This window comes from Chenopodium album, chromosome 15, assembly GCF_948465745.1.
Source record: "Chenopodium album chromosome 15, dcCheAlbu1.1, whole genome shotgun sequence".
Classification (NCBI taxonomy): Eukaryota; Viridiplantae; Streptophyta; class Magnoliopsida; order Caryophyllales; family Amaranthaceae; genus Chenopodium; species Chenopodium album.
This window is the reverse complement of record NC_137848.1, coordinates 52,654,763-52,674,228: the sequence shown is the minus strand read 5'-3', so window position 1 is coordinate 52,674,228 and position 19,466 is coordinate 52,654,763. Positions and strand designations below refer to the sequence as shown.

General features: G+C 34.4%; 3 protein-coding genes across 3 annotated transcripts; all 3 read left to right on the top strand.

The window, feature by feature from the left end:
- Positions 1-70: 70 nt before the first annotated feature.
- Positions 71-6,758, top strand: LOC145582583 (protein TIC 22-like, chloroplastic). Its single transcript, XM_081639564.1, has 7 exons — positions 71-722; positions 1,656-1,730; positions 3,530-3,586; positions 5,574-5,633; positions 5,736-5,816; positions 5,906-5,941; positions 6,388-6,758. The coding sequence occupies exons 1-7, from the start codon at positions 231-233 to the stop codon at positions 6,484-6,486; spliced, it is 900 nt and encodes a 299-aa protein (XP_081495690.1). The 5' UTR covers positions 71-230; the 3' UTR covers positions 6,487-6,758.
- Positions 6,759-10,248: 3,490 nt separating this feature from the next.
- On the top strand, positions 10,249-12,733 carry LOC145583375 (xyloglucan endotransglucosylase protein 1-like). Its single transcript, XM_081640614.1, has 3 exons — positions 10,249-10,735; positions 11,870-12,063; positions 12,217-12,733. The coding sequence occupies exons 1-3, from the start codon at positions 10,466-10,468 to the stop codon at positions 12,587-12,589; spliced, it is 837 nt and encodes a 278-aa protein (XP_081496740.1). The 5' UTR covers positions 10,249-10,465; the 3' UTR covers positions 12,590-12,733.
- A 1,195-nt stretch (positions 12,734-13,928) lies between these two features.
- LOC145582582 (thioredoxin domain-containing protein PLP3B-like) lies at positions 13,929-18,471 on the top strand. Its single transcript, XM_081639563.1, has 9 exons — positions 13,929-14,042; positions 14,295-14,414; positions 15,419-15,493; positions 15,581-15,628; positions 15,705-15,847; positions 17,564-17,636; positions 17,785-17,846; positions 18,001-18,098; positions 18,166-18,471. The coding sequence occupies exons 2-9, from the start codon at positions 14,331-14,333 to the stop codon at positions 18,267-18,269; spliced, it is 687 nt and encodes a 228-aa protein (XP_081495689.1). The 5' UTR covers positions 13,929-14,042; positions 14,295-14,330; the 3' UTR covers positions 18,270-18,471.
- Positions 18,472-19,466: the final 995 nt, after the last annotated feature.

The following is a 19,466-nucleotide window of genomic DNA, read 5'->3' as shown; positions in this document are numbered from 1 at the left end:
GCACGATAAACCCGAATGTGTATAAAAAGTTTCACTAGTCTAGGCCTAAGAACACAAATTCAGTCTTTCCCTTCCCTCTTCAGTCTTCACTCACTCTTCCAGAAAACTCAACCTGTAACTAAAACCCCTTCTCCATTTTCTCTCTCCTCTACCCTAAAACCCCCTTTTCTCAAATCCCTTAATTTTCCCGCGACAAAAATACCCATCTCTGAAAAACCCCAATTCAATTGATGATGAATTCCTCAACTTCATCATCATCCAAGCATGAACAACCGCCATTTTTGCCAATTTCCCAATTTCAGCAAGCTTTTACAACCTGTTCTTCTTTCCTCAACAATTTCTCTTCTTCTTTCACTAATCACCTCAATACCCACCTCGCCAATTTCGCTTCCGCTTCTTCTTGTTCGATCAAATCCCCAGCTTTTGCTCGAATTCAGCAACTAGAGGTAAACCCCATTAATGTTGAGCAGTTGCAGAAGCCGCGGCAGCAACACTATGGTATGTCGAACGAAGCAATTGAGGAGAGATTAGCTGGGGTTGCTGTTTATGCTTTGAGTAATTCGAATGAAGAATTTGTGTTGGTTTCTGGGAAGAAATCGAAGAATTCGCTTGCTTTGTTCTGTTTAAAGGAGGAAGATGCTGATACTCTTCTTGATCAGATGAGATTGATGGACCCCAACATGCGTCGTGGGGCTAGTGTTGTTCCTGTTGCTTTGAATAAGGTTAATTTTTTTTCTGAAAGTTTTGAGCTTATATTATGCTAATTATGTAATCTTATTTAATTATTTACTTGCATTATCTAATTGGTGTCGTTGATTGATGAGCATGAGTTTTATGAGAAGATTTTAGCTTTTTTGGTTGATGAAATTCCCAAATTGTTAACCTTAACTATAATCAATCCATCAAAATGGGATGGTTCATTACATCCACATTGGTGCAATTAGCTGATGGGAAGTGCTACTTTGCAGGAAATGGGGTTTTGAGGGGCGCAAGGTGGTGTAGAAGGAGGGTGGGGGATGGAAATCAGAGTTGGGATGTTGCAAATTGTCCATAAACTAAGGCCTAGTTTGGTTGAATGTGGGAAATGCAAATGCCTTGGAAATTTATATTCTCATGTAATTGGAATTCCTAGAAAATGTTAAATTGTGTTTGGTTAACCATGGGAAGTGGAAATTCCCATGGAAAGTTCCACTTACCTAGGTCTCCCTAGGTAAATAAATACCTCCATTTTGTGGGAAGTGGAAACTCATGGGAATTTCTACTTCCCATGAATTTGTCAACCAAACAACTCCAAAGAATTTCAATTCCTAGGAATTTCAAGTTTTCAACTTCTCATGTTTTTATTTGTCAACCAAACGACACCTAAGGGGGTATTGTTAAGTTTGAGGGGTCAAGGATTCTGAATAGGATAATGAAACTTTTGGTGGATTGTATCAATAATATGGTACATTAGCTGTTTGTGTACTGGTGAAGTGACTGATCATTGCAGTTAGATCAATGGTTAATAAGTTTGTTGCTGGCTTTTTTTTTTTTTATTATATTTGGTGAATGTTCATTTTGGATTACATTGACGAGTGTGAGCTAATAATAGCATGTGTTTATTTTACAGTGCGACTCATAACTAATGAAGAGAAAAATGGTATTTGCATTGGCAGGTTTTCCAGCTTAAGGTGAATGGAGTTGCTTTCAGATTGATTCCGGAGGCATCAGAGGTTAAAAATGCTTTGAAGGTGAGTGTTTTTTTTTTTAAAATTTATTTTTTATTTTATTTTATTGACTGTTAAGCATGGTGGTAATTGTATGATTGGTTGTTGTAAAAAGTGAAAACAGCCATTGGGGGCTCACTATTCATTTGCCATTAGTGAAAACAGTCATTGCTTGGTTGAGTATGTGCGTTGTTGAGACTAGGGCTCTTCATCAGTCCAAGACCGGACCGGACCGAAAATAGATTTTTAAGAACTGAAGACCGGACCAATTAAGCTGGGACCGAAAGAACGGTCCAAAATCCGGACCGGACCGGACCGGTTTGGACCGATTTAAGAATTTAAAAAAGAAAAATTCTAAATTTTTATTCATTTTGTGGAAAACTCGAAAAAAAAGTAAAGGAAAAACTATAATTTAAAGCTTTTTTTGTATGTTTAGTACAAAAAAGCTCATAACATTAAAGTTTTTTCTAAGCTTATTAAGGATAATTTTAACCATTATTTAAGGTTTCACGTATATTTTTAATCAAAAAAAGGGTCCGGTCCAAGACCGATTTTTATAGGGTATTGGGCCGGACCGGAAAAATTTATATCCAAACCCGAAGACCGGACCGGGCCGAATTATTCGGTCCCGTCCAGGGTCGGTCCGAGCCATTTTTTCGGTCCGGACCGATTTATGAATACCCCTAGTTGAGACTTGGGAATGGTGTATACTATCTTATGAGCTTTATCTATTGCTAATATGAACATAGTTTTGGTCTGTTTTGTATAATCAGCTGTACTCATTTTTGCTATATTGAAGGCAATCATTCTTTTCTCAAGCTGCTGCAGTTTCATGAATCTGGTTAAAGAATCATTTACTATTGTAGTAACTGGGTAGTTGAAGGATAAGAAGAATTATTAGGACATAGAATATTATATCTGGGGTTGGAGGTCAAATCTTCAATTTTATTCCTGTTTCATGAAAACATAATTCCTATTATCCTCTACTGACTATCTATTCGGCTATAAATTCAAGATTTTCTTTCCTTTTTTGAAATTTGTTTTCAGTCAAACTGTGTTGCGGATGCTATCTTCATCCTACAAATCAGCAATAAATTGAAGACTTGTCTAAGAGAAATTGAGTTACTGTGTTGCTTGAATCTTGTTCCTGTGTCATTGCACTACTAAGACGTTCTAGTCTGGAAAATAGGATTGAGATGTGTTTGGTATTGGGGTACAAAAGTTTACAGAGATCGAATATTGTTGGAATGTTGGTCAAGTGGTTAGTTTAAGCTTCTAGATTTATGAACTTTTTGTGACTTTGATAAGAGGTTGAACTTGTCTGTTTTCTATGTATCAATTTCCCTCTCAAAATAGCCAGATTAGACCATATTTCCTTTTAAGATTCAGTGTATTGACCTTGCTTACTTAATATAGGGTTAGATTTTGGTGACATGCTTCATTGTCGTGTTAGCTGTTTTATCTGTGTGCTAAGTTTGTAGAAATAACGGGTGCTTTTCTGCTGTTTGGTTAGCATTGTGTCATTACTTGCCTCCTTTAACCTTACTAGATTCATATTGACCAATGATGTGAGAATTTATTTTGTGCAATTTTGTACTGCTTCAAATATTTTTTTATTATTAGAATTTTATATGTGAAAAATTGAACATCAAAGCAGATTATCTCTTCAACCATAGACATAATCATATGTACAAACTTTTAACTTTTGGAAATTGGATATATTTCAGTGTGAATGCAGCCATGCAAGGCAGAAAGTTTCATTCAATTTACGTGTGAATTCTATGCTTCCAAGTTCCAACTAAATCTTCCCTTTAAATTTGTAGGAAAGGCAAAAGGCTGGAATTTCCGAAGAAGAGTTCTTAGGGGTTCCAGTTTTCCAGGTTTGTTTCTATTTTTATGTTTATTGTTCTTTGGGTAGGGATTGGAGAATAGGGATTGGGGTGTTTTGACGAAATGTTGATTTGCTTTGAGTGGCTTTGTTACTTAGGATGCTTGTAAGTATTGCCTGTGAGTTTGTGTAAAGTAAATCAAATGCCATGAAACACCAATATAGATCTAGGGACAATTTGAAGTCTTGTTTTACTAGAAGTTTCTGCAAGAGGCAAATGATTTTCAGAAAGAGGATTAATAGAAAACTATCCTCTACTCTAAAGGTCCTGAAACTGTTAGATTAGTGAGTTTCAGTTTTTTTTTTTCCCTCAATCAATATGAATCCTTTCCCCCGTCCCCCTTCTTTTTTTAAACATAAATTACAGAAATTGCTCTGATTAGTGGAACAATGGAGCACAATCTTTCTTCATTTTTATCTCATTCGAGGATTATAAACTAAGTGTAGCTACTACCAACTAGTCTACTCTCTTGTTCCTTATAAATTTGGCTATGTCCCTTGCTCTATCTTTTACTACGCTTAAGTCTATATTAATCTATGTATTTTCATTACAGATTCCAGAAATTGTAGATCTAACCCCCTTCTCTTTAGTTGACTCTTGTCTCTCTTCCTTTCAGCTTCTGAAAAAAATTTGGCTTTGAAAATTGTCAACATGGATGAAATTCCAAATCATCATATTGTTATGCATCAGTATCAGTGAGAGGAGTACTTTACATGAAAATTCAGTAATTACTAACTTAGTGGCTTGAGGGATAAGATTGCGAGAAGTTGAGAGGAAAAGCACTATATACAGCAGTACAGGACATGTAAGAGGGAGGGAAGGGAGATGGAATATTGATGAGTATTTTGTTTAGCATTCAGATTGCTAATTGGAGAGAATCAATCCTCTTGAAAGCTTGAATATCCTTTATTCTTCTGTAATTCCAGTTCCTTAATAAAAACATCTTCTCCTTCCCCAATTTCTGCCATTAATACTGTCTAAGCCATGTTAATTCATAGCACATTCTCCATTATTGAATCTTTTTTGATCTATTGACTACATATCAATCCTAAAGTAATGTATTCCTTTGTGAATTATCTGGTGAGATGTTTCTGTGAACTGGTTTGGTCAAATCTATAATTGTGTTCTGTTACTTTGAGGCTAGAATGGTTGGCAATCATATCTTTTATGTAGAAATTTGTAGCTTGTAAACAGTAGATATGTGTTTGATGTGAGCGAGACTTTGACCAATATGTTGTGGCGTTGCTTCAAAATATTTTGGTGAGAAAATGAGGAGTCAACTCTAGGGCTTATCCTAAGGAATCTAATGTCTAGCATCCATTTAGAACTTCACATATATCTTCGTTTTTTTTCAAAAATGTGCAATTGTGCATGGTTCCCATTAATGTTATACTGTTATTTAGCCACATGAAATCCCCTACCCTTTTCTGATAGTTAATGATTCTCTTTCTTATGAGCTCAAATGTTTAAGTTTTGCCTTTTCTCTGTGATATACTTTGAGTATGGATGAGAATCTGGAAAACTTTGTTACACAGAATATGTTAAGGAACAGGATTGCTTATCCTTGTTGAATGCAGATTTTAGGTTTAATAATTATTTCTTCAACCAAGATTAAATCAATTCCATATAATAACTAAAATTTTCTTCTTATGGAAGTATTAGCCAAACTCATTTACCACAGTAGTATATATGAAGTTAAAATATCTTCTCAATCGGTTGAGATTGTTACTAATTCATATCTTTTCCGTTTGTGATCCACAGCTTAGATTAGTGTTTTTAGTTCAATTTTCCTGCTTGAATTATTCATGCAACCTTGTATGTTACAGTTGTATTTGACCTGCTTCTGTTGGGACAGCTTAGACTACAATTTTACAGCATCTGATGGTTGTATCATTTTAGGCTTTCGTTTGTAGCTATATTGCTTGTTACTTCATCATGAATTGTCCATGTAATAATCTTCAACTCTTTTACATGTCAGTCCCGGAGTTTAATTTTAAGCAGCGACAAGAGGAAATACCGTCCTGTTTTCTTCAGAAAGGTTGGGTATCTCAAGTTGCAGAAAGATTTCTAATTTGTTTTTTGTCCATTGTATTTTTAATTTTAACTCCCATTTCTTTTGCATTTATCTTTGGCGTAATAGGAGGACTTGGAAAATTCATTACTGAAAGCTTCTACGCTGCAAGGAAGGCTGAATCCTGCTTACAGACAAGGGGATATTGAAGTATGTGTTTTTCATGGCCCACGACTTTTCTACTCTACCTGTAGTTTTTATTCTCCTAACATTTTTTCTTCACCCTTTAAATATCGCAGGTAGCTGTTCTTGAAGACATAATTAAGGGAATGAAGGTATATTAAGTCTTTGCCACTATAATTTCTCAAGACATTAGCATCATAAAAGTAGATATATTGATTCTTAAACTACTGCATTTTGAAGAGATTCATCAACCTTACGTTCAACCGAACTTCTGACATGTAATAAAGAACATGGAGCCATTATGCTCTGCTGCTCACTGAATTCTTTGTGTACTGCACCTAATTCTGCTTTCTTATGGCTTTAGAAATAGAGGATAAAACCTGCTCTGATTCAGTCATTTTCTCAGGGTCCTAAGCTTTTAGACAGTTGACCCTCTATCCCCGCCCCACCCACCCAATCCCACCCCACCCCACCCACATTCCCAACCATAGGGACCATAGGTTAGGCGAAATTACCATATGGGCCTAAGCTTCTCTACTTTTTTCTCGTACGAAACATTATTTTAATACTGAAATTTAATGTCAGAATAATTTTGCAGGACGATTCTTCTCGGAAATGGGATGATGTCGTTTTCATCCCACCTGGGTTTGATGTATCGACTGATCCTTCACAGGGCCGTGCATCTTCAGCTAAGTAAGTGATTTAACTGTGATTATCTCAGACTTAGCTTAGTATATTCTCTTTTGTCCTCGTGGTGGTGTTAACCGATGCTCTAAAAACTGATGCCTGGGTGTTTCATGCTATACTCAGTAAGCTTTGTAATTGACTAGTGCCAAAACATAGATACTATAACTGTAGTCACATATGTGGTTTATTGACTACTTCCCGATTAACTGATGTTGTTTACGAACCCCCTTCCCTCTCAAGGGACGAGGGGTGATGAGAAGAAATACAATTTTATGATTAACACCCTTCTTGTCAAGTTACTAATTAAATGTGTCTACCTTAATTATTACTTCGTATTTTGCTTTGATGGTTTCCTGTCTAGTCTGATAACGATGACATTTGGTCTATAGTTTTATTTGAAACCTTAATTTCTAGGCATTTTAAAACTTCACTACAGCCGTGAATAGACCTTTTTGGCCTTAGCTTGCCAGGCTTGCTCAAACCTTACTGTTTCGGTATCTGTTTATGGCCTGATGCTTAGGGGTTAGGGCCAAAACTATCAGTTAAAACTCATCAATGTAGCTCTTAACAGTCTAGCTAACCCAAGAGCTTGCTAACACTCATTTCAGATAATTCGTGTAATGAACGAATATACGAATTTCGCTAGCAGGAGATGAAATTCCAGCTTGCACTTTACACAAAAGGCGTCATGAAAAGTTTTTGTTTAGCATAAATACATACCATTTGATTCACTTTAGGTCAAGGGATTTCCTTGGGTGTCATCAATTTCGAACCCTTTCTTGTTTAAATTATTATATACCATCTTTTGGCATCTTCACAGGTTCTCTACTCATCATAAAAATACTCTTTCATGATTTGCAGCTGTAAATTCCTCTTTTGAGTTGTTAATGGCTAAGAATGTGCAAAGCCAAAAAAAGTTTATTTTATTTTATTTTTTTTAATTTAATTTTTTTTTTTTTTTTTGAAAGGTAAGCCAAAAAAAGTTGAGGAAAGCAAAAGGCTAAAAACCAATGTTTCTAAAGAATCCACCATTTTAAATTTGGAATGAAATAAATTATTCAAGTCACTGGTTATCCGTGACGTGGGCCCATCTAGTTGTGAGGCCCACAATAATAGTAATAGTTGGGCCAATGAGAGGCCTATAAGTTTTTACTAATTTAATGGCCAACGGTTTGTTGGAAGCATACTATTCTTCCTCTTATAGCTTTTTAGTTCAAAAGTGGGATCAACAATTCTTTATGGGGATAAGTTTGAAAGAGGTAATTGTATCAAAGTACTTCAAAATAACAAGTATGGTATCATCTTTTTGATGGCATACATCAAAGTGTTTTGTTTTGGGTCTCGCTAATTCTCTAACAGTTAGACGTATATTAAAAAGGGAGTGAAATATAGTATGAAAGTGTCGAATTGTAAAAATGAGTTGAAACAAAATTAAGTGAAACTATGGAATGCAAAATGAAGTTCAAGAAACGTTCAATCTATGTATTGGAAAGTAAAAGAACATGTATATAACCTAATGGAAATAAAATTCTAACAAAGTATTGCACTATCGAGTTGAATTGAAGAGAACAACCATGATTAGTCACACCACTACTAGAGGTGTCAATAGCACACCCGATTCGATCCGAAACCGATCCGAAAAATATCTGATTCTGATTTGAATTCGCGTGGATATAACAATTTAGTATGACTTAACTTTAAAAATTTACCCGACCCGATTATATCAGACCCGATCTGATCATCCGAATTGACACCCCTAACCACTACACCAGTACACCACACGACCATATGAATAGAAGACCAATAGACCATATTTATGGTGTAACATACAATTTCAATGATAGTTAAGATTGTTGGTTGAACTAACATAATATGTCTTATATTAAACTCATGCTATTTTGGATACACGAAAAACATGACATGACCCTCATACAATTCATGTTCATAATTCATATGCTAGTGGAATACTATTTTTAGTTACAAGTTTACAACTACCAATGTCTTTAGCTTCATAACTCATGTATAGTGTAAATCAACTTATAATTAAATCTAAAAAAAAATAAACACATTTATTTATTTATTTTTTAATTAACCAAACTCATGAACAATAATATGTGTACAAAGTACAACTAGAGCTGTGAGCTAGTCACCTATTGTGACTCAAAACTAGGAACAAAGAGATAAGGATGAAGATTTTGACTCCATTGAAACACACAATGACAAAATCTAATCATACAATAAAATCATGGAGAACAATAAAATGGATAAGCTTTTAATAAAAATCTAAAAAATGTGACATAGATTGTACAAGTATTATTAATACAATAAAATACACCTCTCCAAGGTTTGTTAAGAACCAATAGAATCAAGAATGTTCTGAAAAAAAAAAACCCAGTAATAATTTAATTTTAAGACAGTATCTTCCTTTCTGGCATCCAACCATGCACCACCCAAGCAATTTTCACAACCATCACCTCATAAAAAATCCAATGAAATTAAAGATGAGATAATTACTAAAAACATCATCTTCTGAATTTTCTGTCTTGATTTTTGGGTTTTGGGCTAAAGCTTTGATGGGGCCCACACCCCATAAAACTCAGTGTTATCTTCATTTTTTTGGTTAAATATGGTCCCACTTTCTCTCTAATTGGATCCATATTGGATAGTGAAATTTGCTAAAAACCAAAGGTTCAACTATTGACTAAATGATGTGGACTATTTAATTCTCTTGGACTAAATGATTTATTATTGTAATTGATGGTACAAGCTCAATTTCAACATTAAGTATTGTATTTATAATTGAGACTGATGTAAATGATAGTATAATATCTGATCTCAATTCTTAGATAACGCACGTTACACTTTAATTAAGTAAACTAGTTAATTTATGTATTAATTCAATCTTGATATATAGTAGAGTGAAAAAAAGATATAGTCAAAATGTTTAGGTGAATATAAATTTTTTTTATGAGTAGGCATCATTTTCTCTAGTTAGGATTCTCTTTGAGATGTTTCAATTTCAAATGAACTTTAATTGCTTTATGTCACACACTTAACTAGTGTTAGTTAGATTACTATGATATCAGTACATACTAATTTGTCATCAAACAATCCGATGGTGCACTAAATATAAGCAATCTGTTAAGATTTTTTTTTTTTAAAAAAAAGATACACGAATTATAATTAGATTTGTCTCTTTTCAAAAGATATTATCAACAAGTTTCAAACATGTATAATCTAATATAAAATCAACATAAACAAGTATAAAGAATAGAGAATCTTTATCTTAAACACCTACAATGGCTACAAACAAATTAACCAACAATTACTCATCAAATCATTTATATTATACTATTTGTTACTATTTTTAAAAATTTGTCCAAGAAAAATATCATTAATAATGAGTCAAAATCACAAAATAGTTATCCATCACATAAATAAGTAGGGTACCTACCTACCCCTAATTTTAAAATTTAAAATTTACAAGCTACATGCTAATATAGTAATAAAACCATTGAACAAAATAATAAAATTGACCCATCAATAATACCATAAAGAGACAAAACTCCTAAAATTAGATTCATGTACCCTTTACTTCACTTCACTTCACTTCACCATACTATAAACAAATTAGAAAACCTTCCAAAAAAAGATACTAATAGTCCTTAAAAATCAGTAAATGACCCATTTATAAGGGTACATCGTATAATATATAGTTTTAAATTTGGTATTTATTTTACCCCAGCTGGCACCAGTATACCTCCAGCTGGTGCCCTTAAACTCCCCACTTCATCACACCATACCTTACTACACGCTCTTCCATTGATTCCTTCAATCATTTCTTTCCCCTTTATATACCCCTCAATTTCATCACTCTAAATTACAAGATAAAAAAATTACAAGACAAAAAAAAAAAAATAATATCCTCTCTAAAATATCATTTATAAAAAAAATATTGTGTTTAAAACATTTTTGTCTAGGGAAAAATTATGGGAAAAGGGGTTTTAGTGATCATGGTAATGGTAGTAGCACTAGCATTGAGTGTTGTTGTTAATGGGGGAAATTTTGATCAAGATTTTGAGGTTACATTTGGTGATGGAAGAGTTAAGAAGTTTGGGAGAGGCCAACTTCTTACTCTTTCTCTTGATCGGGTTTCGGGTTCGGGTTTTCGTTCTAAGAGGGAGTATCTCTTTGGAAGGATTGATATGCAACTTAAACTTGTTGCCGGTAACTCTGCTGGCACTGTCACTGCTTATTATGTAAGCCTTCTTCGATCTTTGATCGATCACCATTTAAGTTTAGTTAGTATCTCCTCTGTTTTTAAGAGTAGTCGAGTTTAGTGTAACATACAAACATCGTTAGTTGTCACGTTAATTATTTAAGTTCGTGTTATATGATTTAAGTTTATAACAACTAATTTCAAACTTACTAGGTGATGAAGTAATAACACACAAATGGGATTGCTATAGTTTAGCTAATTAGTTGGTACTTGTAAGTAATAAATCGACTTTATTTGTGTGATTATAAGTGGTTGTTTAGTTAGACCTAGTAGTATAGGTAAAACCTATACATCCTTATCGCAATGCGACTTTTTATATTCTTCACCATATAAACTAAGTGACCAATTTATATTCCAATATTTCAAAGTTCTTCAAAATGGACTAGACTAAAACAAACTTCAACTTCATGTCAAACGTATGATATTTTTAATATAGTTTAGGTCATACTCATATTATTGTACACTGCTTATTAGTCCACGTCCTCATTTATTTTTAGAAGTAACTTATAAACAAACAATCGTATTTATTTCTATTATAAAGTATAAGTCGCATCACCTAAGTTGAGAGACGATGATGGAGTAGTAGGGTCCACATGAATTTTATGTTGGAAATATTTTCAATTAAAAAAAAAAGGAAAAAAAAGGTGGTGGTTAGTTTATTGCTTTTGCACAAATTGCACGAGAATAGAATATGGCATCGACAAAGTTTTGGTCGTATTATTAAGAAAGTAGTACCAATTATTTATTTGATGTCAATTCATAACTTCATATCACTTTTTTTTTTTTTTTTTTTTTTTTTTTTTTTTTTTTTTACATAAATTAAACATGCTTTTCAAAGGAATAACACAAAAGCAGATAATTATATAGGCATAAGTGCATAACCATACAAATCATAAGAGTCCAAATGAGCATATAATAATAATGTTATAAATTTAAGATGTTCGGAAACTAGTTGGACATCTCATTATTAGACCTAGTAATAAGAGAACATGAAAATAATCTCACTATAGCATGTCTCTAAATGAAATTGCGTCATTTCTTTAATACTACGTATTATACATAGTAGTTTATACTATTATAGTGTGTGACGATTGAACTTGTGTTACGTATGCAGTTATCATCGGAAGGAGCAACCCATGACGAGATAGATTTCGAGTTTTTAGGAAACGTAAGTGGTCAGCCTTATACACTCCACACTAATGTGTTTACTAAAGGAAAAGGTGGCAGGGAACAACAATTCCATCTTTGGTTCGACCCAACCTCAAAATTCCATACCTATTCCGTCGCTTGGACCCCTCGTATGATCATGTAAGTACGACTTTAGTTTCGTTCATTAAGGGCAAATACGTAAATTTACACTATCTATTCTCGATAATAATTAAAATAAAATATTTTTTCTAAACACTAATTATTATTATTATTATTGGATATTAATCGAATCGACTTGATTAATTCATGCAGATTCTTGGTAGACAACACGCCTATTAGGGTGTTCAAGAACCACGAGGCTAGAGGAGTGCCCTTCCCAAAGAGCCAACCCATGAAGATATACTCAAGCCTGTGGAATGCAGACCAATGGGCTACTCAAGGAGGCCGCGTTAAGACAGATTGGGCTAAGGCACCGTTCACGGCTTACTACAGGAACTTCAACGTCAACCCTAACCACGCAGCTGCAACCGCGGCCTTCACTGATGCAAAGTGGCAAAACCAGGAGCTAAATGCTTGGAGCAGAAGGAGACTAAGATGGGTTCAAAAGTACTTCATGATCTACAATTATTGTACTGATGCACAAAGGTTTCCAAAGGGTGTTCCTAGAGAATGTAGGTTGTTTTGAAATGTTAAGTAGTATGGAATCAATGTTTGTTTAAACTCTTGCATTACTAGTGTATTGCAAGTTGATTAGCTTTTTAATTAATTTGTATCCAATTTTGTATTAAATGGGTTTAAGTACGGAGTAAATAAATATTTTTCTTCATTATATTGTGTTTGCATTGTTATGATCCCTTTAGGGATGGGTGTGGCCGTGGTACACATGAGTTTGGGTCCAGTCCACTTATCTCAAGTAGATAAGTCTGTCATGAATGAACCCCATAATCTCTTCCATTCTCCCTTCATTTTGAGATTCGATATTTCGATCCCAAAAATATGGTTAATAATTATTTAAAAAGTGGTGATAGTTTTAATTTGTATAGATTAATATTTGGTCGATCCGACATGGACTTTTTATAACCTGACTTTGAAGATGGATGGGTGACAAGTCGAAAATTTGCCTCACAACACAAATTTAGTTATCAACTTATACGAATAGCACAAAATATAAAGGTGATCATGAGATGGGTCAGAAATCGGAATTAGCTAAAAAAAAGCAATTCATTTCATGCCTTAATCATAGGGTCGGTTTGAGATATGTCTATGATCAAACCAAAAACCTCTTGCACAAAATCCACTAAAATCGAGCTAGAGAGTGGACTTTGAGCAAAATTGATGCCCAAAGCTCAATTTTACTTTGGGTTGAATTTTGAGCCCAAAAGTGTTGTCCAAACTCGTTATTTTTGCTACTTGAGATCTTTCACCACCAATCGTCTTCGTATAATACACTATACAACCGTTACAACACGATTCGTTCTTGTGTCAACCTACCTCATCCAAACCTCGCTATAACTCGAGCCAATCCTACCTAAATTGAATCGATGGGTGCAAATCAAAACACCCTTGCACTCATGCTTACCCTCAAGGGTTGCGCATCGGCAAAACACAAGGTCATCATATAAAATTTCCCGAAAGTTGTCCTCGTACCCTTTGTTCTGGACACATTGCGCAAATTCTATGCTATTCCTGGAGTACCATGTGCATGGTACTCCATTTTTATAAAATTCATGTTATTTTGATGCGAATCTTTAATTATTTCAATTTATATATATGTTATTTTTTAAATAAGTACATGTTATTTTAATAAATGCATGTTTTTTTTTTGTTTTTTTTTTTATACATGATGTTGAAGTAAATAAGTGAATAACATATTATTTTAGCAAAATAACACAAGGTTTTGAGCAAAATAACATAAGACTTACACAAAATAACTCAAGTATATTGAGTATGGAATACCGTGATCCAGGAGCATATAATACTAACTCGATACATTGTGTACATTTACATATTTACCCTTAATGAACCAAACTTTGAAAAAGAAAGTACTAGCACGATCTTCATCTTCTCCTCTTCTGTTTTCTCACTCTATTCTCTCTTGCCTGCACTTCTTCACCTTCTTCCCTTTCCTTGATTTCCAGGTATTCATCATCCCCTCTTTCTCTATTATACAGTACTTTGTTCAAGATTCATCTGACAATTTTTCTACTGATTCAATCGTTTAAATTTTTTGATCTGTTAAGATGTGTATTCTTTGTCAATTTAGTATACTATGAATACTGCAAAAGGTTGAATTTTGTCCATTAATCTGGAACGGAGGGAGTATGATTCTTAATTTTGATTTCTAGGGTTTGTAAGTTGGTTGAATTTTTTTTGGGATTTCTGAATTTCAGGTTGATTTTTCACAGAAGAAGTGAGTTCATCAAAAGATGGATCCAGATTCAGTGAAATCGACTTTCTCTAATTTAGCTATGGGAAATGTTATGGCTGCTGCTGCCCGCAATCTTCAGAAGGTAAATTTACTCTCTTTGCCCTTTTCCATCCCTCATAATTCATCTTTGATCAATAAAGTTCAATGCCTTTTTTTTTTTTATTTTTTTTTTTAATAATTTATCTTTGTTTTATCTTTTGGAATTAGCTTTTATGCAATTCCCATTTTCCAATATATTAGTTTTATCGATTTGAATTGTTTGTTTTAGAATATTGGTTAGTAATTTGTTCAATTGGAGGAGACTACAGTCTACAGCCATGAATGAGAAGTTCGAATTGAACATGTGTCTTCAAAGTTGGTTAGTATTCGTGTAAATCGTGGCACTTTATCGAATTCGAGCTTGGCCATGGAAAAGTTGATTATCTTAGCTTGAATTCAACAATTAGTGAATGGTTAGATTTTTTATTTTTAATGGAATGTTGGTTAGTTATAACTTGAATTGGACATTGTGGCCAAGAATGAGAAGCACATGCGTGAGATTTTAAAGGTTGATAGTGTTTGCAAAAGCCATGGAAATTTTACTGAATTGTACTTGGCCCCGGGAATCTTGCAAGAATTTCTACAATTAGTAAATATCTAAATACGGAGTACCTGTTTTTGTGATGTGATGGGATACATCCAAAGTGTATGATTTTGTCTTTGTAATGTAGTGATACAAGTTTGTGGGATACTATCTTATTCCGAATCATAATGTGCTTGATTTCTTGAAAATCTGACATTTCTTTCAGTTCTGATTTTATGTCTTCATTTTAAAACTAATGGACCTGGGTGTAGGAGAGTATTATGTGGGTATGCTTTTGCAAGAATGTATGCTATTGGTTACAAATTTTTGTTGTTGTGTTTGTTCTGTTAAATGTCATGGCTGTAGTCAGATGTAGGAGACAGATGCTAAGACTATATTTTCAACCAGCTTAGTAGGGATGATGTTTAAAGCCTCGCTGGTTTGCTAGTTGAATAATTATTGTGTTCCTCCTTCTCTTTGATGTTTTGATGGCTTGTAAACAGTTCACTTAACTTGTTTTACAGGAAATGATTGTTCAAGAGAAGACACAGGCATCAAGTTCAGTTAATGACGATATTGATCTTGATGAGTTGATGGATGTAAGTTTTAGATCACTTGCAGTTAGGTTGCATGGCACTTGTGTGTTTTCTTGAATGCTCAACTATTGTTTCTTTCCGTAACACCAGGATCCAGAGCTAGAGAAACTGCATGCTGAGAGAATTGCAGCACTACAGGTTTATATTGTCTCTTAGTATTGGCATCTGCTACCAAAAGTCCTTAAATTATTCACCCTATGGTATATTTTCTTAGAAAGAGGCTGAGAAGCGACAAAAAATGAAGAATCAAGGCCATGGAGAATATAGAGACATAACTGAAGGGGATTTCTTGGGTGAAGTTACTGGCAGCGAATTAGTTATCTGCCACTTCTACCACCGGGAGTTCTATAGATGCAAGTAAAGCCCTACTCTGTCTCTTTAACTTAATATTAATATTGATTATTTTCTCGAAGCTATCAAATAATAATTAAGGCCTTTTCTCCTCTAGCATGTGCTTAGTGATATGTAATACACTGATACCCCCTTCCATCTCTTAAGTTGTGTTCATGCCAATAGCTAAAAAATATATGTTCTTTCTGTGGTCTCCGCATCTTTTGGATTTATGCCCGCCTGCGCAACTTATAAATGTAGTCAGGGCATGTTTCTGAGTTTAAAGCAGAAAGCCATAAAATTTGCCCAGACCCTACCTGGCCTGACTATTGATCATCAATTAGCAGTTGCAATTGCCTAACATCCTACCCCTTATTGTGATTGTGTCTTCATTTTTCTCTTTTCTATGGTATGCTTGTATGAATTATCATAATTCTACTCATTCAAGAGGGACAAGAGTTTGAGCGTATGTTAAAAATTATCTATAGTAAAGTTCAGTAGAGAAGGTTCAGTGGTCTTCACTGTGAAGAATGTTTGGTAACGAGGTAAACTGAATCTAATATATGTTCATTGTATAGAGTAGTGGATCCAAATGTATGTAGAGGCTGTTTGGCTCACTCCTTCAAAATAGAAAGAAATCAAGGAAAGGAAATGAGGTGGAATGGAATAAGAAAGAAATTTTAAAGTATTCGAATGGTTCAGTTGATTATAATTTGAAATCCTTATTCAATGTTTGATTGTCAAAATAAAAGAAAGTATAATCACGTCTTTCTTGCTACCCACAAGGCCACAACCAACGAGCCAACATGTCACTTGCGAGAAACTTGTAATGGAAGAATTACTATCCCTCACCGGAACCACTACTACCACCTCCCACTTCGTAAAAGGTGTTCACCCTACTAAGCCTCACCGCAACTACTGGAAGTTATCCGTTCATCTCTCTTCATCATTTAATCTATCACTGATGCCTTAAAATAAAATTGACTAACTTGCAATCTTGGAGGTGAAAGTGACAAGGAGTGTCATGTCTTACCATGTAAGAAACCGAGGAGTCAAAAGTAATCCATAGATACCGGAAAAAGGTTGGAGGTTCAGTCTCTTTCATTATCTTAATTGGTAAGTAACAAAAAAGGAGATGGTGATGGGAAATGACAGATATTTAAAGGCTTTAGTCGTGCAGGTGTGGTTTATATGTTGGCGGTGGAGAGAGAGGAGGGGGGGGGGGGGGGGGGGGAGGGGTTGGTGTTAGAAATGTTGGGTTGATGCGGTGGAATATATGGGATGCTGTAGTTGGTGGTGGATTCATTGTGAGGCTTTTTGGCAGGGGTGAGGTAGTGGTTGGGTAGCTTTTGTTGATCGAGAAGTGGGCAAGTGGTGGGAGTTGATAGCTAAGAAGTTGTTTGGTGGTGGTTGGGTGGAGCTGTGGAGTAGAGGAGAGGGTAGAGGAAAATGGGTAATGCTCAAGTCCCAAGAAAAAGGTGGAGTTGATGTAGACGCTTAATGGGGAACTTCCAAAGGGAAAATGGTGAAATTGAGTTAAAAAAATATTCAACCAAGTAGCTTCTCAGGGAAATGGAGATTGTAATTGCCTTTTTGCATTGCTGCTACAGAGAGACAGCATTTCAATTTTCTTGTTGTTGTCTTTGTCGAATATGCAGCTTTCTGAGCTGACACTTTTGTATTGCAGAAACTTTTAAATAGCTTGCCTTATTAGATTAAGAAGTTTTTTGCTATCTTTTCCAGGATAATGGATAAGCATCTGAAGGCGCTTGCACCCAAGTACCTTGGTACTAAGTTCTTAAGACTGGACGCTGAGGTTAGCTTTCTTTGTAAATTTTGTTGATGTTACTTTATAAAGTAGTTTGTCTTCCAATTCTGTTTTGGTCTCTCAAAAACTTAAGTTTAAACAATTTTAAGTTCCTATAATTTGCGGATGATAAACTGACGATGTATACCAAATGCAGAACGCCCCCTTTTTCATATCCAAGCTTGGAATCAAAACCTTGCCATGTGTTATATTGTTCAAGTTAGTTTTCCATCTTTTCTGTATTGTATCCTTAACTTATTCTATAAGCGTTCATCATTATCTGCTGTGCAAAAAATGCTCTATACTCTCTACATTGAACATCAGTTGATTACAATTTTCCCATCTGAATATGGCTTTCCTGATTGAATTTCAGGAAAGGAATAGCTGGTGATAGACTAGTAGGGTTTCAAGACCTTGGAGCTAAAGATGATTTCCCGACTAAGAGACTAGAAAATCTGTTGATCAAGAAAGGTAGAAATCCTTTTATTTTTTGAGGGTTGCAGTGCTTGCTATTATGTGTCTGACCAGTTGTTTACAGGTATTATAAAAGAGAAGGAAAAAGATGAAGACGAGGATGATTATTCTGAAAGTAAACGCACGTCAGTCAGATCATCATTGAACCTTGGTTCAGATTCTGATTAGTGATCTTACAGAAGGAAAGAAGGCAACCCTTTTTTTTTTTTTTTTTTTTCAAACCTTGTATTATGTAGTACTGATTATCAAGCCCGGGTGACAATCAGTTCTGTAAGCCCTTCTTCAACTTTTTTGGCTCATAATCCTTGTGTGTTGTGTTAGTGAAAACTTATAATATGAAAGTATATTTAACAAAAAATATTATGGAGTACTTCGCACACGTAGTCTTGAGGTAAGATTATCCTTGCGTCTTGTGTATTTTTCTTTTACAATGAATCATGTTCATGTTATAATTGTTAATATGATGTTGACACTGCGACAAACGAATTTAACAAAAACTTATAATATTATGCCAGTATGTTAACATACAAGCATACAGCATCTAATCTCAAGGAACAAAAGAAATATCTAAATCTTTTTTGAGGAAATAATATCTACTCTGATGAAATATTGCATAAAGTGGAAGAATTATATCCACGAGACATAGGGCCTGTTCTGTTATGTTCAGTTCAGCTCAACTCAAATCAATTCAATATAGACATTTAATTCCGTTCAGCTCCAATCTGTTCAGTTCCTAATTTCCTTCTTTCATAAACCATTCATTTTAACTCTATTCAGTTTAGTTCAGCTCCAATCAGTTCAGTTTAGCCCCAATCAGTTCAGTTCAGTTGTTTTCAGTAAATCGAAACAGGCCCATATTCCCTCCCTATGAACTTCAAAAGCATTCCCGTATTTTGCATAACTAAAGTTTTTAAACTAACAATATAAAGAGTAACAACTAAACCAGGCGAATGACAACTAAACTAGGTTGATGTAGATAAAGGTGTAATTCGGATACTTGGGTCGGGTTGAGTCTTTTTTGAAGTAGTGTCATGCATGCTAACTAATTGTGTCTATACAAGTCAAAATCTAAATCTTTTTTTTTTTTTTTTTTTTTTTTTTGGGATGAGTCAAATCAATTTGGATTGGTCGTGTTAATTTTTGATACCTCTAGATGTAATGCATCTTTTTCTTAGTTCTTTTCGGGTTGTTTCTCGGTAATAATTGTTGTTTCCTAAAGCTACTTAACTAACATGTCCAAGACTTCACTGAAACAGGGAGAGTAAAGATCCACGCATGATACGGAGTACTATACAGTATATAGGATGTTTTAGTACCGAGACCATTTAACTTTCAAGTTTTAGGTCATCCTAAGATTGTTTTAAA